This window comes from Mugil cephalus, chromosome 7, assembly GCF_022458985.1.
Source record: "Mugil cephalus isolate CIBA_MC_2020 chromosome 7, CIBA_Mcephalus_1.1, whole genome shotgun sequence".
NCBI lineage: Eukaryota > Metazoa > Chordata > Actinopteri > Mugiliformes > Mugilidae > Mugil > Mugil cephalus.
Window position 1 is genome coordinate 15,802,113 of NC_061776.1, and position 26,438 is coordinate 15,828,550.

At 44.5% G+C, this 26,438-nt stretch overlaps 1 protein-coding gene across 4 annotated transcripts in view; it reads right to left on the reverse strand.

Moving 5' to 3' along the window:
* pbx1a (pre-B-cell leukemia homeobox 1a) overlaps window positions 1-24,438 on the reverse strand; it is a 47,127-nt gene extending 22,689 nt beyond the window's left edge. The window contains exons 1-2 of one of the 4 annotated variants that reach the window (XR_007113100.1): window positions 23,753-24,435; window positions 22,881-22,954 (exon numbers count right to left, since the gene is read on the reverse strand). Coding sequence is in view for 3 of the 4 variants with exons in the window: in XM_047589547.1 (XP_047445503.1) it covers window positions 22,881-22,954; window positions 23,753-23,937 (259 nt within the window). In the remaining variant the exon portion in view is untranslated. Of the gene's footprint in view, window positions 1-22,880; window positions 22,955-23,752 lie in introns of all 4 variants that reach the window. The other 3 variants (XM_047589547.1, XM_047589548.1, XM_047589549.1) reach the window with 3 other exon arrangements.
* Window positions 24,439-26,438: the final 2,000 nt, after the last annotated feature.

Consider the following 26,438-nt stretch of genomic DNA (forward strand, 5'->3'; position numbering starts at 1 on the left):
GCAGATAAAAACAAAAAAACATGATGAGCATTGTGGATATCCAGTTGATCCAGAGTTGTTCGATATATTTTAAACATTGCCTTATTAAACAGCAGCAGAACCAACCGATAGAGATGAAGACACTAAACAGCACCTTGACCTTCTCCATGGGAAATTTGAGTACAAAAAACAGAACAGCTGACCGACATAAATGTGCGTGCGTGTATAAACATCTTACTTCTTAACCACACATTTTTCTGTCTTGCTGTTAGTGCAGAATTTATTGCTTCATATATAATATATATGATATTTAGTAGAGTAGCTGTGTGCTGAGGCAGATGGCTAGTGACCTAATTACGCGTAACTTTAAGCCTCCATCCAACTTAAATGTGTGAGTTATATAAAAACTCACCCCACCTAGAGATGTCATGCGTGCGTTAATCGGTTATACAGAACAAAAATCTTTTCTGACAGACTGTAAACGCCACGAGCTGAAACGCGACGGTCTAATAAAGTTGGTCCGTACAAGTAAATCTACAATTTCTTTTCTCTCGTCCATGCAGCTTGTCTGCAGGTGTCCCGGGAATTTCTCTTGCGTTTAGAGACAGCCTCTAGTGGTCATTGGGCGAACTGCAGTTTTTGGCGCCTTCACGTTGGCTTCATCAAGGGTGAGGGTTGCGTTAAGGTTTTATTTCAAATTTGGTTTATTCTAGTTTGTTATGATATCTGACACTAATAAAATAGCAGGAAGTAACATTAGCTAATGTAAAGTTAATTTCTAACTTAAAATTACTGTGTATTGCAAGTGTTGTAATGTTAAACTGACTAAAACTGATAACAAAAAAGAATAAAATGAAAGCATTTTCCAAGTTTGAAGTTGTAAACATTTGAAATAAAACAAATGCACAAGTCTATATAATATTTAACATCACGCTTCATGCCTTTTTTTAATTTTCTGTTGCACATGTTTGAAGTAAAGGAAAATTAATATTTGAACCTGTGTATTATTTGAATAGCTTAATATTGAATGCACAATGATAATAATAATTTATATTTTTAAATAGTACAAGGGCGAGTTTAATATAATACACGTATAGTAGGTAGGGGGTCCCTGCTCTCCTTTAGTTTGGGGGTCCCTGGTCTGAAAAACGTTGAAGACCCCTGCTTCAAACATTTGAAAACAGCCACTAAAGGGAATATGATACAAGCACGGTCCTGCAAGATGTTTTTTCTTTAGTTTTCCATAGTGCTTCAGTATCACCATATGTGTACAACAAATTTAGTGTCATCATGTTGAAGTTCTCCACTTCTAAATCTGGACTGCGCCGCAGCCTCGCCGCGCCTCACTCTCCCCCTCGGCCCCCTGGGTGAGACGACAGTCGTGGTATTCTGTCGGTCAGCCGCACCACACCTGCATCCCCAGCTGGACCTCTAATTCCCTGCCTCCTCTCGCCTCCACCACCCCCCCACCCCCCTCTACTCTACAGTGCTCTACTCCCAGCTGCCTGGGCTATTTATAGGCCCTGTTTCATTTCCACACCTGCAGGGAGGCAGAGTTGTCACAGTGGGCCCACAGAGCCTCTCTGGAGTACTGCATGGGAATGAAAATGCACCTTGCTGATGCAGGAACTTATTCTTGTCACTCTCTCCCTGCAGACTAGCATGATACTTTTTTGTAGTGCGCGTGCGGTGCGGTGCAGTATGTGGCGCAAAGATAACGCTCTAAAAGGAATCCGTGTAAATAAGATTCCCCTGCGAGCGGCGTGAGGTATATTGACATGGATTACACTTTTTGAATAATCAGGTGTGAGGCGCCTCACGCGCACACGAACGCGTGCTCAGCAGCTGGATTCGCTACCAGTGTATTTCCCCACAATAGACTGCACGGACACGACTCCTTTATAAACTTGATTAACTGGAACCGGCGAGGTAATGTGCAACCACACATAAAAGTTGCTATTTTCCTCCTACATTCCTTGTTTTTTTCCTTTTTTTTCCTGTCATGCTTTTTCTACTCTGGATGTAGTGGGCTGAGGATCCAGTCAGCGGATTACATTATCAGTCTGACCTAGTTGCCAGCTATCTCCTGAGACCTGAGGAGCCAGGCTTTCTGCACAGCCTTCCGCTGCTACAACACGCACACTGTGTAACTTTAATTTATCAGGGGGAAGAGGAGGGAGAAATGTGACAGGTTGACAGTTCTCTTTGCCTGCCACTCCGAGCGCTCCCTCTCTCCCCGCAGCGTGCTGGTTAAGGGGCCCTCGCTATAGAACAGTGCATTACCGAGAGTTATTCAGCACCCTGGAAACTCGTCAGCCAGGGTGGAGCCCTCTTATTAACGGTCAACATTTAAGGTTGCACGGAATTATGTGACTCGGGGTGTGGGAGTTGGGGTATTTTCCCTGGACGGGAGAGCAAAGAAGGAAACGTGCATTGTTCGTGATCATACTGAGTCACTCGGTGAAGCGTTTGGATGAAAAGTCAAAGTGCTGCATGAAAAAATATACTTAATAAAAGTGGAAAAACAAGTAGGAATTTTACAATATTACTAGATACTATTATTGATGCAACCAGTTACATACAATGTAAATTAATTACAAAATAAATATATCTGTAGTCAGCTAGTCAGTTGGTGATGAACAGTTACATCTGAATGTAACTCGTGCAGGAATGTCTCTTCTTTAGCACAGTCCTGGACAACACAGCAGTCTGAGTGGCATCAGTTGGTAGGAAGTCTCTACTTCTAGACAGGCGGCCCTGATTTTGATATATGTGCTCAATTTTTGGGCATTGCACCTGATCGTCAATGTGGGTTGCCGCCATGTTGTCGACAAAAACACCTTCCAGTTTAATCGTTGTTATTTCTTTACACATGTGAGTTCATTCGAGCAGTTCAGCTCTAGATTTTGCGTGGTGTCCGTCCCGTAGGTGACGTATGTTCGGGACAATTTAGAACATTAGTTAGATCAGTGACCAAATGTGTGAAGTTGCTTTGTTTTGATGAAGTAATTAAAGGTCCATACATTCATTTTTTTTTATAGTTTTACTGGTTTTAAAAGCTTTTGAATATCGTGAAGATGTAAATTACACAAAAATAAATAGCTTGAATCTTAAATCCACGGTGGCATATCGCGTTTTCTAAACTCAACGCATGTAGGAATGTAAATGATCAATCTAAAAAGTTTATAGCAGTACAAACTAGCACAAAACAAAAGTAATAAGGACCGTCAGTTCTATCGTCGACTGATCAGAATTGTATCAAAGCACATACCAGCAGGATCTTTCTTCATACTCTCTGAAGAATATATCCTCCATACCGGGCGCCTACAGCGGTGTTCAATTGATTTCATAAAGTCAATCACGTAGCAATTAGTCAAGGAACGGCATAATAGGTATCGAGAAGAAACAATTTGAAGCTGTTATTCGACAAGCACAATGGACTTAAAATCACAAAGCGGTATTCAGTGGCAGAATTAAAATCATGACACACTCATAGTCATGTGAAAGGCAGCACGATGGCAATACGGCGCGAGAACAAAAGACTGAACTAATCAGCCTGCAGATTAAAAAAATGAAAGTTTCCAACAAAGGGAGCTCTGACGTCTGGGACGGGAAAGAAAGGGAGAGCGTAGAGCAGAATCTGTACAGCTCGGTGAAAGGAAACCTTGAAAGAGGAACAGGGGACATGTTATTCACGTAAGAAAAAAAAAAGTGGATCGGAACTTTCGCGAAACGGTTAAAATCACGTCCGATATTTAGGCTGAGGCTGAGGCATACGTGACAGAGGTATAGGTGAGTCTTTTTGGGTCATGACTGTCCCCCCCCCAACCTCCCAGCTGGAGATAAAAAAAAAAAAAAAAAAAAAAACAGCCAATATGGGTTTTCTGTGAAAATTTAGGAGGGGTGAAGAGCTGGAGGTGGGGAGAGATGTGCTGCTGCCAGATTAGGCTCCAGCCTGTGCCAAGGTTATAAACAGGCTGTTATCAGGCTTCCAAACAGAATAATCCTCCCTGTATCAGCGCCCAAACATATGGGGCCACACAAAGCAGCAGCAGCCCCTGACAGACACCCCCTTTTAATTACACAGAGGAGGGGGGCAGGACCTTCCTCCCCACGCCTTTCCCTTTTCTGCTTCCTCTGCCCGCCCCGTCTCCCAGCAGCCACTCTCGTACGTAAGCTCACGCGGAAAATTACGCTTACGGATGCAGCCGGGCGACTTTGCGTGGTCTTAACGTGTTAGATACTTCAGATTAGAGATGAAAGGCTGCAGGAATCTATTACATTTCTTTCAATATTTTTATGTTTCGAAGGTGTTTTCAAGACAAAATGTGACTTTTAAATCGAGTGAACTCTAATGGGCACTTTTCATTGTTATTTTCTGAAATTTAAAGTACAAAATACTATTTATTTTTTCAGAAATATATGATCTCTGTTCAGATAATTGTTTATTCTGCAAGGACTGTATATTTTTTAAGGAAACTGCGTCATTTCTTATGTTTAATTGTCAGTGCTGCGAGAAAAAAAAATGGCTGATCAGTCAGTTTTACCTACTATCTGTTAATTCTAAAATACACTTTCAAACGTAACAAAACCGCGTCAATCTGTTCCCGTCAGCTCTCGGCTCTGGTGGGACTCTCCTCCCATCTGAAAGAAATAAATTCCTCAATCTTTTATATACTGCCTACAGATTTTAAAGTCTTGTTCAATAAAGTTTAAATGTCACAGAGGTGTAATAACGGGGATCATATAAACGCCGGGTTTGGAAAAGCTATGCAAAAAGGATGGCGTCCCTTTCCGCTTGTGCAATAAAGTTTTATTTGGCTGAATCGGGCCAATAAAAGTGGGCTTTGAAGGTTGTCAATGGGGAGTAATTGGTCCGTTTTACAGGAGCGATCATATTTCTCTGGAGCTTTTTTTTTTTTTTTCCTCCTCCTCGTGCGGCGTGAACGAGTCTTGACAGCGACACAAAGAGGAGCTCCTTGTTAGGGATGTGACTTCCCCACCAACCTTCAACGAACACAGAAGGGCACATAAAAACATCTGGAAGACCAATACAGAGCAGGTAAATGACACCGCGAGATTGAATATGCAGCTCTGGCCGTCGGAGCCGCGAGCTCCTTTTGTGAGATCTCACATGAACGATGGAGATACACAATACCAGTGCACGCTCTTGGCAGCGGCAGCAGCAGCAGCAGCAGCAGCAGAGCCCATTTCACTCAGCCTCACACACACACACACACACTATCAGACACAGCGGAAAGAGTGTAGACCTTAATGACGTCCAATCTTCTCTGTCACGCCGGGGTGGAGGCTCACCGGGGCAAAAATCGACCGACAGCTCAAAGTGCTGTTAACCGGTTTTGAGGACTCCTCGCTGATGCACAAAGCACACCTTTATTTCAAACACGGGCCGAATACCAGCGGTTTCTTTCCCCCACAGTCAAAGTTTAGACACCGATGCTGCAGTGTGCATAAAAACGCTCTCTCTGATGTCAAAAAACACATGCGGTTCCAGGGTGTTTCTACACACCTCATGAAGGCATAAATGTCACCCGCTGTTTCTTAAAGCGAATAAACGGAGAGCAGAGACGCTCAGATAAGCTCAAAGAAAATGAAGGAGTCGTCTTTATTTAGCCACAGACGATCATTTCTTTTAGATGTGAGGGGCCCTTTTTGTTTGTGCGTCTCCGTCAGAAGTGGTTTTCAGTCTGGTCTGGACTTTATTTTTGAACTATAAAGACGTGTGTCAAGTCGCGGCGACTGATTTGCTTAATTAATCAAAGGCAAACATTGCTCGCGATGAAACGAAGCAGTAATCACCTTCGATTACCCCGAGCTCTCAATGGATTCGGATCCCCTTTAGCTCCCAATAAGTGAAGTAATACTTGATTGAGCAAAGGGAGTTTTGTTTTTGTCATCAGGTCCTGGCTCGCGCCCTGATTTGATTTCACAGCTGGAGAAGCATTTGGTAAGGAAATATCCGAGTGCAGCTGTAAGCCAAAGTGTCAGCGTCTATCCATCCTGGTAGGAAAGGCCCAAAATAATAATCAAACACCGGAGCCTCTTTGGAGCAGCGCTGCCAGCGCCACGGAGAAACAGACAGACAAATACAATGAGTATCTCCGCACCCCTGCTCTGACAGGAGGCGCTGGCAGAGTCGGGGTAAACGGACTGCGCTGTGCGGCACAGCAGCCCCCTAATGATCTCCCCTCTGTTTCAGCGGACTGAGAAAAGCCATTACCTCCCGCCACATTACCCTGCCATCCCTCACATGGTGGATGGCTCCTCTCTCCCATGAGCACCTTGCTCCAGTCATGGCTGGCGGTGCTCACCTCCTTACCGCCTCCTCCTCAACCCCCGTCCACCCTCCTCCCTCTGAAACCCCCAGCTCTATACATCACATTTAACACTTTGACACTAACAGTCTATAATGTTTCTATTCTACAAAATCACTCTGCCAACTCCAGGATAGCAGAGCAGAGTCTGAGGAAAATAAATACCACTCTCAGCCGCTGGCAGTAAATTCTAAGGGAAAAGTACAAAAAGAGCCTCTTATACCCCGTGCCTCTTCACTCGGCGTCTGAGAGGTCTTTGGTCTGCGGCGGGAGCGAGGGATAATTTCAATCGATACACATTACGGCCTCCACTGACAGCGGCGGCTCACGCTTTACATGGAACAATGTCGTTTAAAATACAGCCATATTTTCCGAGACGTTCCTCGCTGGCACTTTATTGCTGTATGAAAGAAACATTTCAGCGCATTAAATTATTAAAATCAAAAAGTAACCATGAATAAATAAAAAACGGCCTGAATAAGTGATGCGACAAGACAGACGTGAGGCATGACCTTTGGAAGTGTCTCGACGTGTCGGCGGACAAAAACAGTGGAACGTACTTTAAGGACTGCGGAGATGGGGGAAGGGGAGGGGAGGGGGGGGATTAAATGACCGAAAAAAACTGGAAAAAGAAATGAAAGGTGCCAGGAAAGATTAGCCGACTCAAAAACAGAGAAGGAACAATAAACACAGAAAGCTCCCCACACCTCATTGCATTACAATTTGTTTCTTCTGTCTTTCTCTTTAATATAAGTGTTTACTTGGGCAAAATCCAATCATTTCATTCTCTCCGAGCGTATTTCGTGTATATAAACAAACATTTGCTCGACCTCACTGGAGTATTAGCTTTAATGTATCGTCAGCAAGCCCGGCTTTGAGAGGGCATTAATTTCAATTCGCCGATTTAAACACTCCAGTTTGTCGCAATCCTTCATCGCAGTACGCCACCAAGTCAACACACACAATGGGCCTATTTTTCAATCTAATGGCTGAGCTTATTTCCCATTAGTTGGGGAAAAAAAAAAAAAAAAAAAAAAAAAAGAGACTGCTTTTTGCCTTTGAACAAGCCACTCAAAATGTAACCCCGCATTTCAAAATGAATTTGAATAATTAATTGCAAGTTAAAACAGACGTGAAGCCCCCAAGAAACGGGCTGGGGAGAGGGAGGCTCGGAAATATATTTTTTCTTGCCCCGGGGCCAGAGAGGATGTCTCATCTTAGAAAACGGGAAAATCTAGTCTTTGAGGATTGAGTGTGTAATCTCCAGTGAATCTAATGAAACAAAGTAAAAGATAACGCCACATTTCATCACGTCGGAGACTGAGTGCTTCCTGTGGCTTGCCCTTGAGGTGGTGGGAATCCATAATCTGAGGAAATCAGTCTTCTTATGTAGTTGAGGTATCACGAGCCCCTGTTTGACCCACTCTCAAGACAATTGATTTATGAGCGAGCTCGATCTCAAATGATTCATTTCGCCGAAAAGTCTTTCTGGAGAGGAAATAGTACGAGACTAACCGGTGTCACCGAGTAATTTAGATGGAACGTGACCTTTTATTTAATATCCAGTGTGAAAACGGTGACGCGACAAGCCGCAAACACCCATCAGTGTGCATTTGATGACATTTCTGTCACCAAATGTTATTGCAGCACTGCATATTTACATTCTCATATATGTCAAAACCAGACATTTAGAGAAGCCACCTCTCCTCCTGGCTTGTCCTTGGCCCATTCCTTTGCAGCGAGCTTGTCTTTATTATTTAATTAAGCCACTACGGCCGTTACATTAATAATTGAGTGTGAGAGGAGACCCAGGGCAGCCGCAGGCTCCTGGCGCATTGGGCTTCCTGGTGAGGAGTGTATTAAAAATGTGTGTGTTTATGTCCCCAGGGCGTCTGTCCTGGCTGCATAAAATTGAATTGGTTATATCTAATATATCATCCCCTAAGGGTGGCTGGGTGGGTGAGTGAGGAGGAGCAGGGGAGTGCTGGGATGGTCGCATCCTGCCAGCAGGGAATGAGTCTCAGAGATTCAGAGAGACGCATGAGGCTGTGACGTTAATGTCCCTCAGAATCAAATCGATGGCTGTCCGAATCCTCAATGAGCATGGCCTTAAGCTATAGGAAGCACAAGACAAGGCCAGAACCAGATTAAACCCACTCGTTACCGCAGTCTTTGTTCACTTCTGGTGTCTGGTGATGCATTCAGTGCATCGGTGAGAATGGGTGGAGGATTTCTTATGAAAACGGATTACAACCGGATACCAAATGCGCACAAGGAGAGGAAGAAGAAGAAGAAGAGGAAGAGGAAGAAGAAGAAGAAGAAGAAGAAGAAGAAAAGCTTATGGCATTCATGTGGATAGTAAGAGGATGAATGTTGGTGACAATGTGAGCGTCTGAATGTAGGAGCAGGGGAAAAACATCACTCATCATCCCTCCTTTCACAGACCGAGGGGCTGACTGCAAATACACTCTCCCTCTCAGCCGTCTTCCTCCACCTCTCCCCTTATCTGCTGCTCCCACCATCCCCCACTCCTCCTCCTCCACCACCACCTCCACACGCAGCGAGCGCCGGTGCCTTTATCCAACTCCTGCACCTTTAAGGCCTCCAGACTCCAGAGGAATGAGCGTTTTAACACCACCATTAAGGTCAGGGCCTAAATTATTGATCTGCCACCTCTATCAGCATAACGGTCACGTAGCCAGTATCACAATCTAACCCTGCCCGCCCTCGGCCAGCTCGCTGCAGCTCCCTCAATTAGAGAGAGATTCTCATTACAAAGAGAGACAGTGAAAGCGAGAGTGAAAGAGAGCGAGGTGGAGGAGGCAAAAAAAAAAGAAGGAGAGAGAGAGAGAGAGAGGTCCATTTCAGATGATGAAAAAAGGGGGACAGCAGGCATTCTTTACACCCACCCTCCTCCATCCTCCCTCCTCCCTCCCATCCACCATCTCCCTCCTCCTCCTCCTCCTCCTCCTCCTCCTCCCCCTTGAAGTCTCCCATCATCTCCCCAGACAAGACCCAAAGATGACAGGTCTTATCCTCACCAAAATGCGGGCGATAAGGCGGCTGTAAAAGAATAATAAAAGAATAATGCATGGAGGATGAAAGAGGGAGGCAGACAGGGAGGGAGTGAGGCACGGGGAGAGAGACGGAGAGAGGCAGGCCAGGGAGGGGGCAGCAACATAAATAAAGATGCGGCACAGTTGGGCTGGATCTCCTAATGAATTCGGAAGGTCCTGGATCAATAGCATCAGCGGGCTGACGACACATCACAAATGCCAAAGGAGCTCTCCGCTTTGAGCAGCAGAAAAACAAACATTTACCGGCGCGCTCCCGCTCAACGGACGCGGCCAAAAAAAAAAGGTGAGCGGGAGGAACGGCTCCGCGGATGGACCCGAAAGGGTGTCTGCGGGTGACGCCGCTCGCTCGCAGGGGGGGAGCATCAGGAAGCAGGAAGCGGCCCTCGGTGCTCGGTAATAGGGATGATTTCCACCTCGGAGATGGGGCGATAGTGACCGTGCTATCAGTGCCATTAGTGATGCTGATGACAGACGGTTTCTTTGTCTCTCTTCAGATTTATTTTCACAGCTGTCAGAGAGAAAAGCACCCAGAGTACATCATTACGCAGTACAAACAGCCTGAAATGAGACAACCCCTGACACGGACGGTCAGACCGAGCGGCCGCGCCGTCGATCCGCGGCGTGGAAGACCGCGGAGCGCGTTTGAAAGCGTCCCGGCAAACGGCCTCTGCGAAGTGGATCAGAGCAGACGTTGACGCGGGGTCTCAAAAAAAAAACGTGCCCTCTATCCCCGTTCGCTCATATACAATCATGGCCTAATGGCATTCCATTAACATAATTGCCAACATAACTAGTGTTCCGTGTCTGAGAGCCGTTCGCCATCTACACGAAGAGGGAAAAAAAAAGAAAAAAAAAAAATAGAAAAAAACAAACAAAACACAAAGATGAGAGGAGATGAAATTGAGCCAAACTGGGACCGTCCCCAAAAAAACATATTGTGGGTGTTCAAGCTGGATTCCCCCTCCTCCTCCCCCCACCTCCTCCTCCTCGCCCGCCTTTCAAAGCTACAGCGCTTTGCTTGAGACCCCCTGGGAAGACTCTGGCATCTCAAGGAATGTGATGCCACAATGTGTGTGCGTGTGTGTGTGTTTGCGCGCGTGAGGGCACATGTTTGTATGCAGCACAGACAGCGGGTGAAAGAGCAGAGCTCCCTTCACATGTTGGTTGCTGCCTCCGCGTTCAAAGCCCGGGTCCCGACGCACGCTTCACACCAAACACAACCTGCCAGGCGAAATGAAATTCCCATTATTTTTAATTAATCCCTAATTAAAATATATTACTCCACAGATTCCACAAATCTCTCTTAATATGCAAATGTGGCCAATTCAAGGATATTTACATATCATTAATTAAGGCAGGCACATTCTCTTAGTCTAATGAGCTGTGGCCTGGGTCTGCCAAGGAAAACTAAACGCTGGGCTCAGGAGTGAGTAAGCACAGCCACGGGGGGATGCCGACTCTCTGTTGAGTCAGGACTATCAACTGTTAATGCCGGGGCGAAGTAGACAACAACAACTCTGCTAGGCTCGCAGGAAAAATCCACCCTGAGACACTTTAACATCATTAAAAACTGCTACCGGCGATGCAGCTTGAATCTTTGCTCCTCTTCGGGGCGGGCGGTGTGTTGCTCTCGTTCCCGAGCGTAACTGGTAGCAGATCTGACATCAGACTGAGGCATTTCCAGCAGAGCTATGAAGGAGTCCGATGTGATGCGTTGTGTTATGGTCTCTGGCTCTTTAGCTCCATGCGACGTGGAGTGGATGCAACAAGTTCACGCCCTAATCTCCCATAGAAGGGAATTAAACAAATTAGCTTCAGTTTGTTTCAGCCCTTAATTGAAGCTATATGACAGGAAGTAATAAAACGGGCTTTCTGTCTGGCTGCGCTATTTCAAGATTGGATTCAATCAGCATGTTCGGTATCTTTGGAAACTTTAGGATCTGTGCTAGAAATTCAAACAAAGTTCTGTGAGTCTGAACAATGCTTGGTTGCGGAGCTTGAATGCATGTGACACGAAACGAAAGGGAAAGTGAGTTGAGCAGGAACTATTCTGAGCCGCGTCAGGCGGGTTTTTATACGACACTCCTACTGCACTGAATTTCATCGTAAATTTGAATTTGCTCCACGGCAACAGCAATCTGACGCCCATATTTACTGGTTACTTTGCAGATTAATGTTTTCTTGTAGGGTTATTTTTTCCCAACCTCCTCTGCTTCACATTTGTTTTGCTAAATACTGCAACGCTTTAACCTTCAGGATCGCAAACAATTATCGAAAAGAAGCCATTAGCTATGAAATAAAAACGACTTTCCCCCCAAAGGCCTTATTTTAGATACAGATAAAATTAGCTCCAACACAACCAGCTGCAGCTTTAAAATGCTGATTATACAGCACGTTAGCGCACGGCTCGAAATAATCCAATAATGGAAAGAATTCAAACGCTGGTGTTTTGTTGCATTTTAATTCTTAAAAAAGGAATTTTACTTAAAGCCGCGAACATATCTGTGGCAATAAGTGGGAACTGCAGGTGTTTTTTTTTTAGAACCTCCCTTTTAAAAATCCAAACCACGTCTCCACAGACTCCACGGATTTTCATATAATGTCAGTGGGCCTTAGCCTTAAATTAACATTTTATTTTTTTTATCACAGCTGGTGACAGACTCAAGAGAATTAAGATATATTATGATTTAGAGTTTAAAACATTTTTTTAATTTATTATTTTGTAAAGTAAATGCTTCTTCCATGGCTGCACTGGTGATTGATGATACTACGTGTAACCTGATGGTGAATTCTTCCTTTAACTGTGTTTCCAGTGAACAGCAGTGCACGAGTAACATGTTATTAACTGCGCTACCAGCTCCTTAATCATTAAAGCAAAGATGTGAAGTGCATCCGACCATATTTGCATAGTTGTTACATGGATGGAATTCATGTTGTATTCGGTGATTTGAAGGATAGAGAAGAAATGAGCTGGTGTGAGGTGCACCTTGCTCATCTCCTTGTCTCCTTGTTCTCCCCCTTTCCAGCTGCTCTAATTTGACACCTTGAGCATTGGAAGGGGGGGGCGGGTGGAGTGGGGGGTGGGGGGGTTAACTAGGTGGGGGAGTGCAAAGACACAGCGGAATTCATTAAGAATAGCAACCCCTTCTCTCCCCCTCAACCTCCCTCCAACACTAATGACATCAGAGGTTCGGAGAGAGAGCAGACTAGCCAGAAGATGGGAGGTGAGCAACGTGAGGAGAGAAAGACGGAGGGGGAAACCAAGAGAGAGAGAGAGAGAGAGATAGAGAGAGGGGGGAGCCGCGCGGAATTAGAAATATGTTTCTCATGAATATATTTTCGGCGGGAAGCAAGTTCATGGTTCAGCTTGTGGATGAGGAGCTTTCACTGAACAATCTGGCCGAGGCCTTGTTTGCCTGGCTTGTTCAGAGTGTATTTCCGCATCCTTTTAACATTCACACGAAATGAAAGAGGTTTCAAAAACTGCTATTTTGCCTCTGACAGTCCTAATGCACTATGATGACATACCAACAACCGACTGCAGACCTTCGAAAAACCCATTTATGCCACACTTTGTAGGTTGGATGGAGTGCAATCAGACCTTTTCAACATTGTGATTACTACGTACTGGCACAGTAATCTGTGGCTGAGGAATTGGCTGGCTAATGGTAGATTCACATCAGCCATCTATAGGGACCTTGCAGACAGGTAAAGTGGTAGTTGCAAGATATTGAAATGGCCAGTGCCACCTGGGATGAAAGGCCTTTTAAAAAAAAAAAATAAAATATTAAGAACTTATTTTTTTTTCTCTCTAGAAGCGGCAGCCGCTGTGTGTAAGATGAGCAGCTTTATCTTTGCAGTGACTTAAAACATCAGACACCTTCGCCTTACCCTCACAACAACTGAAGCTGCTGCCGCTTCATTTCAGAGTTGCAGGGAAAATGATTGAGGGCGCAGAAAAAGGAAAAAAAAAAAAAAAAAAATGCTTCCAAGCCGAGCTGAAATCTTCATTGAAACAGTGTCCCGAGACCTTTCAAACGCTCATTTCCATTTATCTACCCGTGACATTTTTCATGACGTACTCTCTGGCAAACTATCTGACTCATAAATCCAATTCAGGCCTATTACTGAAGAACTTTTAAAGCTATCCTTCATTAATGTTAATGGGGTTTTTTAGTGGAGGCCAGTGGTGGTTAGGACTACATGGCTGCTTTCCCAAGCTTGTTTAACAGGCTCCAGACAGAGATGGATGCTCCTTGCAGTCCGATAGGCTCGCCGAGCCATCTATCACCCAGAGGACCCACCCACAGAGCTGGCGTTCCATAACAAAGGGCAGGCAGGAAAGCTTCTGATTGACAGCTTTATGTGTGTGGTGGCTAGTCAGACAGCAGAGAGGAGACATGGTATCTGTTTCTGGCCTCGGTGCTGGCCCCCTTTCTGAAAATGAGTTGTGAAGAACAGAACAAAATAATGAGCGAGCGGGGGAATCAATCAATATGCCGGCACATGAGATAAATGAGAGGATCAAACGCGCACACAAAAAAACATCCCCTAATGCTGCTGAGTAGGTACAAAACTAATCAGGCAAATGAAGCTGCCCGAGCAACATAAACTGTGAATGGAGAGCAGTGTTAAAGCATAAACAGTTATTATCGCAAAGATTATTACCCTTACATGTCCAGACTCACTAATTAGCACAATAAACAGCTATACTCTAAAATGTATGGCCGGAGAGCGCAATAAAAACTCGCTGCAACCTGCACTGAGGAAGTCACGAATAAATGCCTAACATACTGTTGTGCAGTCACTAAATTTCAGCTGAGAAAATCTATGATAATACGACACATGCACAGGCGTAAACTGCTTCGCCTCTGTCACAGCTGTAATCATTTTACAGGGAGGCCACAGTTCCTCTCAGGGTGTATATATTCTTGAAATGCAGACAAAAAGGAAAGGGAGGGGGGGTGTTTCAGAAGAGACACACTAAATTTGGACAGTAAGTAGTATCACCCCGTCGGCGCGGTACACCGCACATTCGCAACGCCCCATTTAACCGCACACGGCGCTTCCCTCTACTGCCTTCATTTGCATACTTCAGCGGGGCCCTGACGGATGAAGACGGATGGGGCAAAATCAGCCTCACTGAAACAACTGTTTTATCAAGGTTAAACTATCCAAGAAGCTCTTAACCCCCGCGCCTTTATCACACTACAGCTCTCCCAATATCAATCTATCAATATGATCTTATCGGAAGGGAGGTGGTCGAAGACGCTCTTCATAAACTCAAGTAATAGGAACATAAAGGAATTTTATGTGTTTAGTGGGAGGAGACTGCTAAACACGGTGCTGAAGGACATGTCCAATAAAACAGGTTGCAAGGTGGTGCAAGCGAGCCAAATAAAAAATAATAGAAGATAAAGCAGCCTCGGGGGCGCGCGCGCAGTCGCAGGGTCGTCGGTTCAAATCTTACAAACGACTGGCGAAGGCGCGAATAAGAGGAACATCTTTTAACGAGGCTCCCACTGAACTTGAACATACTGTCATTAACTCTGCTCCAGCGAAGGTGGCTTTGATCTAAAAGAGAATATGAGTGTAGCCATGTGCTGGAGTCAATAGCAAAAAAAATATAATACATTTTAAATCATATATGTTAGAGTCAGAAAAATATCGATATGGCAATATATCGCGATCGATTTTAAATGTCTTAATAAAGATTTTAAAAGAAAGAGTCATGTTTTGGGCCTGTCATTGTCATCTGATGTACAGTACATATATGCAACTTGTATTTTAAGCTGCATTTTAGATTTCTCAGGGAACTATGTAGAATATTGCAATATATCGAAATATCATAATATCGCAATAATTTATCGTATCGTGACTCAAGTATCGTGATATGTATCGTGAAGTCCCTGTCAATACCCACCCCGTTGTTTTAGATTTAATATAGAAGCAACAGAATACCTTGTCCTCATCAACGACGTAATGTAAAATATTCTGTTTAAGCTAACACACTTGTGAGCACTTGTGAGTAAATTGTTAGTTAATCCAGCCGTGTACAGCAGCTCCCGCTTGTGTTTATGTGTACATAAAATACACACAATACACACACCTCGCGTAAAAGCGCAATTAAATGATTCCTGCATTTTCTAGAAGCTTTTAATGGATCATTTTCTGTTTGTTCATCCTAATTAAGTGCAAGAACACCCAAAGTTTACGTAGCGATGCTCGACAGACATTGCAAGTACGCTGTAAAAGCAATTTGTTTCATCGCTGGTTGTGGTATCCTGTGGAGTAGCTTTGGTCAGAATAACTACAAAAACAAAGTGTGAAAGAAAGTTAAAAGGTTCACAAAGATTTTAAGTGTTGCACGGCTGCAGCATGTGTATTTAATTAAAAGGACAATACTGACTTCTGCTGTAACTAACATTATGCTGTATGTGCTTCTACATTTCAGAGACTTTTATGACACCCTACAAGCCGTGTAATGACACAAACTGATGTGCCAATGAACAAATTGCTGACGCCACACGCACACATAAACCCCACACGTGTACACAAATCACGACAGCCAACTACGTCCCAACTTTTGAGCTTTGAAGGGTAAAAACTCCGTTAGGAGTGGCTCGGTAATAAATGAACAGAAGTATATAATTTGCTGATTATGCTCAAGTAGAAAAAAGAAAATGACAGCAATTAACATAATTTCAGCAGGAGTTAACTGTCCAGAACTAACACCGCCAAAGGCAAGCTGGCAGACAGAAGGCACAGAGGAAATCCACAGCTTTCACTGTCTGCGTTGGGATGCGGGTACAGTACGGGGGAACCAGCGAGGAGGCATCTCTGCATTATCAATCCTTGTTGCTGTTACTGGGAGTTTACATATTTAACCTTCGTAAATGTCAAAATAGAGACTTTTAAATTTCAGTTTGGTTACTTGTTTAGACTGAAACAATGTAATGGTTTGACAACAAGTAATATTTACAGAGTAAAAGTCAAAGCCGCGTAAAACAAGTGGCATAAATCAGATTGATATTACAGTGATTTTTGTGTCTGTTTTGCGATCCATACGTGCTGAGCCTTCCCCTTTCTTTTTGCCTGAAAGTGCAGACGCTACTTACAGATGCAGATTTAAAGGCCCGTCCCTGGCTCTCAGAGATGGTCTTTACGCTGCCAGGCGGCCCGACCAAGTGCTGACCTCTGCTAGCATCCATGCTCTCGCCCCACTGTGCTAAATGCTACCTGTGGTGTCACATCTTTCCCCCGGGAAATGATCCAAAACTGCAGCAACCCCGTGTTCCTATAGGCCCCACAGAATTAGCAGCATCCATCCCTAGAGACGGCCTCCCTCCCTCCCTCCCTGCCTTCCTGCCTGTCTGCCTATTTCTGCCCCTCCGACACACTCTGACACAGAAATAGTAGATACCACACAGCACACTGAAGATTGCCGGCATGAGACTGTTTGATTTTGCAGCCACAAAAACAACTCTTTGTGTGGCTAAATTTATCATCGCTCTCCGCCACAGTGTTTGTGTCTTTCTCTACAGTTCAATATCTCCTCTCACTTTTTTCTGTGTGCGTGTGTGTGTCTGCATTGTTCTTTGTCTGCGCCTTTTCCTTCCAGTGAAGGTGTCGAGGTTACCAAGGCTCATCTGTGGCCCCTTTGTCTCTCACGGCAACGGCAAGGTTTATTAACATAAATTAGAATAGCTCACCGAGAGAGTACCTTGTCGCTATGCGTTACCCACGGCAACCTCTCCTCCGCTCTCAATCCACCTGAGCATGTGCATGTGTGTGTGTGTGTGTGTGTGTGTGTGAGAAATAAAGAAAGAGAGAGAGACAGAGAGAGAGCACACTCCCCTGCATCTAAATGTGAAACTACTCTGAAATGAGGGAGACACATCCACACCCATCTCTCCCCTGTCCTGATTAAAATAAATGGTGCTATCTGCACTGCATGACTCACTACACCATGGCATTACTATCAGTAATTGAAACATCCAATCACTACTGAGCCATCAGCCTCACTGCTCTTCTCCATCTGACTTTGTGGCACCTGATTGAACATCCTACTGTATGGGAAGTAATACAAGATATGCCTTCTAGTTTATACGGAGACGTGCTGAAGAGGGATGCAAAAAAGCTTGCATCGTTGAGGATGCAACTATTTTTTTGTGCATGTGCCTGCATGATATTTAAGAGTGTGTGTGTGTGTGTGTGTGTGTGTGTGTACCACTCAACATCCTAAGCAGATATCCAGTGAGAGTCGGCAGCCTCATTGATTGGTGTTGATTCCATCTGGGCAGCGAGCAGCAACTGACAGTGGATCTAAGCCGCTGCGAAAGGCGACCATTAATCTTGGTCCTGTTTAAGCAGCATGTATTAATTTGTGTCATTTTTACTAAGTCAGCCAGGGAAGAGTGCTTGCCATTTTATGTCTGACTGTTCATCGAAGTCGGGGGTGTGGGGGAGGTGGCTGGGGGGGCTTTGTACAACCCCAGCATGCTGCCAACATGCCACTTACATCTTAATGGCGGGATGCCAAAAACTCCACCTCCAACCCCAGAAAATCTGAATATTTAAGTTAGATGTTTGATATAAGAAAGGATGTGCCGTTCCAGTCAAACTGTGGGGGAAGGACGAGGCTGCGTGCACGGAACCAAGAGGATTTAACATGTTAAAAAAAACAAACAGCATGAGCCGGAGGTAGAAGCGCACATCTGAACCCCAGCGAACATATCAATAATCAGATCTGCAGGTGTTTCAACTCCAACGACGTGAGGATATATGCGCTCACTGGTCGTACTGTGCGAGGCAATTCCACAGGACTGTGGAAAATCCAATCAAATCCAAACAGCGCCAATAAGAAAAACAATGGCAGAGGCAATTGCAACTGCAATAATGTCACCGGAGCTGTTTTGTAGACACTAAAAGCTGCTCCAGAGACAAACATCTGATAAAAAAAGAAACTGCACTCCCCCATAGAGCAAATTTCCTCTCTAAAGCAATTTTATATTCGATAAGTGGGAAGGCATTCTTAGCGTAATGGATCTGAATATGATCTCTGTCAGAAAACTAAGAACACAGCCTTGCATAAAAGCCCAGCAGTTGCAGAGTGGTCATCGCTGCTGCATCAGATAACCGGACTGAAAAGTGCAGGAAACAAAAGTACAGATAGAGATGCGATGAATTCATATTGCTCTTCGATAGGTGAGCCTGCTCATCCGCGTTTCGTGCCATTTCCGCGGATGTGACTTTGTACGCGCAGAAAAATGTTATCTGAAACAATAAACAGACGCTCACACACACACACACTTACTTGTGTGCATGTCAAGAGGCGTAACGCTACTGAAGTGCAAACAAACAGATTTTTTTTTTTTTTGGTTTGTCTGCCAAAGAAACAAGCGTCAACAAATACACCTAGCAACGTAGCCACACTCTCGTGAACACACACGCGTCACCGCCTTACGTCAACTCACAGAATATGACCATTCTGCAGCCAGATCCGTTATCACGGCTAATTACTACTCCCACCTCAGATATACAGGGGCTGTAATTAGCCTCTTAAAACATGATTAACATGTCTCAATTAAGCCAGTCAACATTTGCATAATATATTAGCTGTCCTAATTGCGAGCGAGTTTACATCGGCGGACGGGGAAAAGCAAAAACACTCGCTGTTGCCTCTGAAGTGCACCGATAACGTCGGGAATATAAATGTGAACGCAGAGGATGTGTCAGGGAATAAATATGTATGATATAACTCACTTTTGAAATTCAGCACATCGCAGCTGCGGACAACTTATAAAAATATACTGCGTGTTCATTATTATTCACTTAGATGAACATTTCTCGTAGGGTCTCCATATAAACAACATTTTGTCAGGAAAACTTCACACTCATTTCGAGGTTATTTATTTGAAGTTATTTACGAGGGAACAGACAAGAGTCGTGTTCAGCCTTATTTCCGTGGAAACTGAAGAAGGAGGGGGGTGTGGTTGGGGGGGTGGGGGGGGGTAAACTGCTGCTTCGGCACTTCCAAGCCGGGGACAGATATACAGTCTCCCGGCTAGTGCGGGGAAACCAAGGACATAGCCATTAGTTTCAGGACAGCGCCACATTGGAGACTAATGCCTCCATCTGTCACTGGAGATGAGAGGAGAGTAACAAAGAGAGGCAACACTAACCCCTGAACTCATCATGGACAGCCATGTCAATTAAATACTGAAAAACAGCAGCACTGGGAGCCATAGTGACCAGTTTATCCACTGCTGCACGGGAGCTCAACTAGTAGTCAACGTTTAGGGTGGCAGAAAATGCCATTTGACATTAACGATGACGATCAGATAATTCATCGCTGTTTTTATTCTGTTTTTATTTATTTTTCTTATTATTTCTTTTTTGGGTTTGCTGGTCGGAACGGCAACCTGAGGACGTCGCTTTGGACGCTTAATTTTTTTATTTTTATTCTTTTTTATACAATGTTTCACGATTGCGGTCTAAAATATTAAAAGTGGTAGCAGACTAATAAATAATGAAAGCAGTTCGTAGTTGGAGCCAGGACTGTCAACAAAATAGATGTGCGCTCCGTGCCAGTGAAATGAGAATATCGGGCCGAGCGTTCACGGCGCCCTGGCAGGAACCTTGAGAGTGACCAGAGCAGCATCACTGTGAATATCTAAAATGTGTGTACACGTCTAATTAGCAGCGCAGGCTTGGGAAGCGGCGGATGGCGGAGGGGGGGGGGGCAGTTAGCGGGATGGACTGATTCAGCAGGTCTCCAGCTTTGATAAGTTCAAGCGGTGTAATGCATTATCCGTCTGATCACATTAGTCATGCAGGAGCTCTCCATCTGACCCGAGCCTGCATGGGGGTAATGTGAGGCTGCTGACACAGAGTGGCTCGACGAAACAGTCGCAGGCCCACGGGTAGGGAGACGCGGGGAGAGAGGGAGGGAGGGAGGGAGGGAAGGAGGGTAGGCCTGAAATTTGACACCCAGAAACACTGACTTGGTGTCTGGCTTCTCTTACTTAGTCAACCTGTACGTGCCAGCTTCCCTCTGCGTAATGGTTCCACACAAACAAAGACGCTCTCCAGTTCTCTTCACAGGATGTGAGGCAAGCACAGGAAAACAAATTCTAAGTGCTCTCAGGAACTGTAGAAACAATGATGATAGTTTGAACGAAAAAAAAAAAAAAAAAAAAAGAAGCTCAGAGGGGCCAGGAGACGGGACAAACGTTTTCCTGAAATATAACCCCGCCGGCCAGAAGGGCCGCGTTCTAAGTGGTAACACAAGCCCCCGCCACTGGTTTTCCATAAGCCGGCGTGTGAACCTGAGCTTGTTTAAGCTCGCTAAATACTCCAACGCCGTGACATGGGAGCGACCCCGGCGCAAATAAACAGGGAGCGGGGTGGTGCAGGGTCATCAGTTAAGGCCTCTTCTGTCCACTATTGGCATGTGCTCCCGCCTTGTTTGTCAGCTGCTTGCTAGTGGACACCTCGCTGCTGCAACGTCCCATACTGCCGCTGTCAACACTCCACGCCACTGAGATGAAGACGACGCGAAGCGAGCGAGCAGCACACACGCGAATAGCTGCATGCAACAAATGATTAGCTGCCGTAAAGAAACGTCTCCTCTCCTCAGTAAAAAAAAAAAAAAAAAAAAAAAAAGGTCGGGGGGAGAAAGAAAGTGCTGCTTCAAATCCGAACTGCTGCTGCTGCTGCTGCTGCTGTGCTCGTCTCCTCCAGCACTCGCACTTCTTCTCGGAGACACTCCTGACTGCAACAATGTAAAAAGCCAGGAGAAGCTGACTCTTTATAAAGAATATAAAAAAGACCTGACAAATTACAGGCTGTACTCCACTCGCATACACTGCACTCAGCACATTTGGCTGTAAATGCCATGGTGAAGGTTTGAGTCATTTTCTCTGTCACTGCAGTGAAAGGATTTTCAGTTTCGTCTGCACAAACCTCCTATGGGCAAAGATGAGCCGCAGCTCGGCTCTTCAAACGCAGACTGGGAGGACACAGAGAGGCAGCCATTCACTTTTGATTCTCGCCCAAATTGTTCAGGTTATTCTTAACTTTCAAATGCTGTTCTGTCTTCCTGAATACAATGCAGTCATTTAGAGCTAGCCAACGTGCGGTTTGGAGAATGCTGTTCAGCCGCGCGTTGAGTAAAAATATCTAATCCAATACATGAAAAAGAAAAAAAAAACAAAAAAAAAGAGAGAGAAAGTATAAGCTATGTTGAAATGTGTTCATTTCCAAACTTGGTGCTAAACAGAGGGGAGGACAATTTGCAGTCTGAGGGGAGCCTCTCTCGTCAGAAGCTCTGTGAAATCATGGTTGCCAGGAACGGTGGGAAGAGAGGAGAGGCAGGGGGAAAAGCCAGGAAAAGGTCCAAGTCACTTTGTTCTTCTTTTTGGAAACGAACTCTGGTTGAACCCAGGGAGACGCCAGACAGTTTACAAAGAGCCAGGCATTACTCTCTCACTTTTCCAAGCCTTGCAATTTAGAAACAGGGCCCCAACCTAGTATAGCTTCCTCCTCACCGGCTGCACTCTTTAACCTTCGTAAATCTGATGAAAATCTCAAGTGTCTACATGTTCCTTCTCCTTTTTTTTTTTTTTTTTTTTTGGAAAAAAAAGAAACAACCTGAGCCAAACTCTGACTCACACGAGTGAAATGTCAGTGAACAGCAGTTCATATTAAATTAATGAAAATGGTATTGTCTCCACGCAGCACCTAGCCCCGTGTTTATTCTCAGCTGTCTGTGCGGCTGCGGTGCGACAACCCAAAGTGACAAGGCTCCCACCGTAATCTCAAAGACGGCTTCAAAGTTGTGTTCGAAGATAAACGCTATATTGGATGTTTTGTTTTATTTCCCCTCCCTTGAAAAGCAGCGGCAACAGCCCTCAAAGGATAACCACGGGCTCTCATCATGTGAGCCGCTCTTCTTTTAATCTGCTGTTAAGCGAGTAATAATTCACACATTCCTTTTCATGACTCTGACCCTCGTTGCGAACATAAACAGAAAATCCCTCCCTGACCTGCCTCTGCATGTAAAACAGCTCACTTAGCAAACACCACCAAACTCGGCCAAGGAAAACACACAGAGAGGGGTGAGAAAGCCCGGCCCCAGAAAGGCCACAATATCGGCATGAAAACACTCTGGTCCAATGACAGCACGTCACCCGGGGCCGGCGCCGTTCACACGCACAATGTGTGACGTTTGCCAGGAAAAACGTCTTGCAAATCATAAAAAATAAGTACATTTTCTGCTAAATAATCCTGCACCAGATTAGGAGAGTGCTGTCTACACGACCGTGACCTCTAACTCCACAGCTTCTTCGAAAAAAATAAAAATAAAAAATGTTCAGTTAATGGGGAAAGACTGCAAAATAATAAAGAAAATATGTAAGGTGGAGATACAAAGAATACTCTGTTGGACCATGAAATGCCAAACGTTCTCAGCAGGGTTCGTGCTCACCTGTTTTTTCCTTTATTTCACACAAGACGTTGAAGAGAGCAGGTTTCATTCTGTGGCAGTTGAGTGCATGTTTCCTAAGGAGAGGACAGGACACCACTTTCCAAATCAGTATTCAAACAAGTGGCAACAGAACAACAAGAGCGGCCCTTTCTGCAAAATCCTCTTTAAAAAAAATATTTTTTCCCCTTTCATTTTGCTGCAAAGCATGCTAATATGTGAAAACATCCAGGAGCGAAAGCATGGTGAAATATTATCAGTGTTTAAAATGAGTGTACAATATTTGGATTTAAGTCATTTTTATCACATAAACACACACAGTGTATGACTTCAAACCTTTGACATTTTCTTACTTGCAGCTTGATATGCAACAACATCCACCAATTATACTACAATAAAATATATCTCAAGTGGTTTTTTTTTCATTATATATATATTTTTTTATATATATATATATAATTATCTATAGTGAAATGGGTCAAATCTATACGAGAGGATCTTCAACACGTTATTATATCCCAGGATTACAATGTAAGCTCCTTTGTAACAAGGCAGAGTCGCACGGTGTAACTGAGGTGCCAAGTGCTCCCCAGATAAAACACCTCTCGTCTTAATCTGCCATGATCGTGCAATAATTGGCAGTTTTGGTGCAAACCATTCACGCAAAAGTTGTTTCAAATTATTAAATACGAATCGTGACAAGTTTTGAACGTGTTTTTTTGCAGCTTTCGCGCAGTCACGGCACTTCGGTGGGCGTAATTGCTTTCATTTAGAGGCAGTATGTTGTTATCTCCCACCCTCCATCCCTAACATTTTATCTTTATCTGATTAATAACACAAGTGTTTCGCTTGTGTGGCGTGCGTGGTGGCCTCACCTCGCTTGTGCTTCGTCTAAGCTTTGGTCTGTGATGGTCATGATTTGCTGTAATATGTCTCCGATGTCCTGCTTCCTTCCCTCTCCGTCCGTCCCCGCCGTGCCATCCTGCATATGCTGCGCCAGGCCGGGGTGTCCGGCCATGCCTACCCCGTGGGAGTGCATCAACCGAGGCTGCTCGTCCATCCTTGACCACGGTCCCTGCTGCCTCCCCTCCAACTTTTAAATTTTAATATCAAGAGGGGCAAAAAGGTGCGAAAATATCCTCAGAAATTCCTCTGGATTCCTCGGCGTCTCTCTCAGCCCCGACACTCCTCCTTTTTCCTTGGTAAGCTTTTCTAGATTTGGGAGGAGGGAGACTGACAAACCCTCTCTCTCTCTCCCTCTCTCTCTCCCTCGCTCTCTCTCGGTTTCTCTCCCAGCTGGTTTAGGTGAAATCTGATCTGAATCGCTGCTTTTGGCTTTGGCCACTCCTGCGCCGCTACTGTAGGGAAGAGGGGGCAAGGGGGGGAAAAAAAAATCAGGATTGAACACTAAAGGCTCCTAATCTGATTAAAAGTGGAGCGCGCTGTGCTCCTTTCATAAAAAACCCACCGACATACGCGAGAGCCTCATGCGCCAAAACGCGCTAAGGTCTCAACTTGCCCGTGAAGGGGTTGGATACAAAGTAAGCGCCAACTGTTATTGTTTCGCTTATGTCTGGTAACTGACTCATAATCAGAGTATGGATGGAAAAGCCTCCGCCCCTCGAGCCACGATTGGAGAAGAAGGAGCGCGCAAGTCCCACCTCGGTCCTCTCCGAAAACGTCAATCATCCTCCTCGGGAAGGTGGGATACTGTAATAAACATAAAGAGATGTGACCGGACCGGGTGGCAATACAGTGATGGATAGAGAGTGAATATGTAGCCTAATAAATAATTGTGAGTGGCAGTGAAGCTCTGACCCAACAGGACAGCATGGCGGTGCTTGGAAAAGGCACTCTGTCACCCGGACTATATATTTTCCCGCTGAATATTTACATCCGTGCAATCAGTCAAAGGAATAATAAATCAAGATGAATTTATTAGAACGCGCAGCAGTTTGTGGAAAGCATTTTATAAGCCTTGTGTTGTAATACAGGAGCACATCAGTCGTAACAAAATCCACAGGCTCCTCTCCAACATGTAGCCCAGTGTTGGGTAGCGCTTTTGAAACAATGATTCATTCATGAATGGAACAGCCAATTAAAAGGAAATAGGTCTGGTTTGACTTTTTGGACAAATTATTAGTCATTTTTAAGACGATGTTTGCTAGTTTTCCAAAATGTGGTTAAATATTTTAGGCACTATGCAACCTGTGGCTCCAATTCTGACACTGCCAACCCCAAGTTGACTACGAGTTTGACAGACTACTGGACTGCTAGTCTGAAAATGAAAAATATGTTAAATAACAACAATAACCTGCCATTGTGTTAAAAATTGGGATTAGCTGCTGCCTTCTGAAAGTACAAAATACCGGGATCTGTGAGCTTGTGGTTACAACAAGATACGTTGTTCACGCACAAATGGTAACGTCAACTGTTATTTAGGAGAACGCTGTGGCTAGGCTACTGTTAGCATAGAAGCTAGCTACAGCTAAAAAAAATAACAACCAGGTAGAAATGCAAAGACATTGTGAAAGGATAAGGCCTTTGGGAACATCAACATTTTTCTCACACATGTAGTTAAAACTACAAATAAAACTCTACGTAGTTAGCATAGTTAGCAAAGTTAGCAAACACCTCACAACCCCACTAATACAGATGTAATTTTCTTGTGAATCATTTGAAGGCAGCATAATGTGAATCTCAAATCTCCTCGTAAAATGAAGTAGCGTGGTGTAACCAGTATATATCTGCGGGTTATTCTTCTGCTGATCACCCCACAAAGTCAGCCCAAACGATTTAACTGCCTCAGCAGGTCTGTGCCGAGGATAACCAGTTCCCAACAGGGCGACTTCATATCAACTTTCCACCCGCTGCAAACATTTTTGTGGGTGGGAGAAGTTGTGTTGGCTTCCAGACTAATGTTCACCGTTACCCAGAGAAGAATCCATATGACTGTAACCTTCTTGTGATATGTCTGACCTTGACAAGTGACAATATTCTCTGCCTTCAGAAGCTCCATGGGAAGCTTAGAGTCCTTGAGTTGTGGCGTGTTTGCTGAGGTTTTCAGAAACGGCTGCGGCCTGGGAAGATCAATTGGCGACAGATAGTATATCACAATCTAGTCGTATCATCTTTGTGTAATTTTATAACATATTTGAAGAAAATGTAGATTCATATCATATCATCATATCATATCCATATCCTATCATGATGCTGTTACCTGGTCGTTAGCTTGCTAACCGTTAGCCTCAGTGGCTTTTAGACAACCAAAGTTGCTTATAGGAGCAGTTTTCTGATGACTTATAGGCGATATTACCACATGAAAACCAAGCATTATGTGCACATGGCTTCCAATGTCGTAATCACAAAGTTCGACACAAAAAAGACAACACAGATCTCAATCTATAACTGGTCGTCAGCACTAACAAAGGAAGCCCCACGTGCAACCTTGTTTTTTTTAGTCTGCAATAGAACTGAAACAAATATCTGTCCTTGCACAGTCAATCAACACAAGAACTTGAGCTTTAACTTGTATATGACATTTTGTAGATCAAATGACTG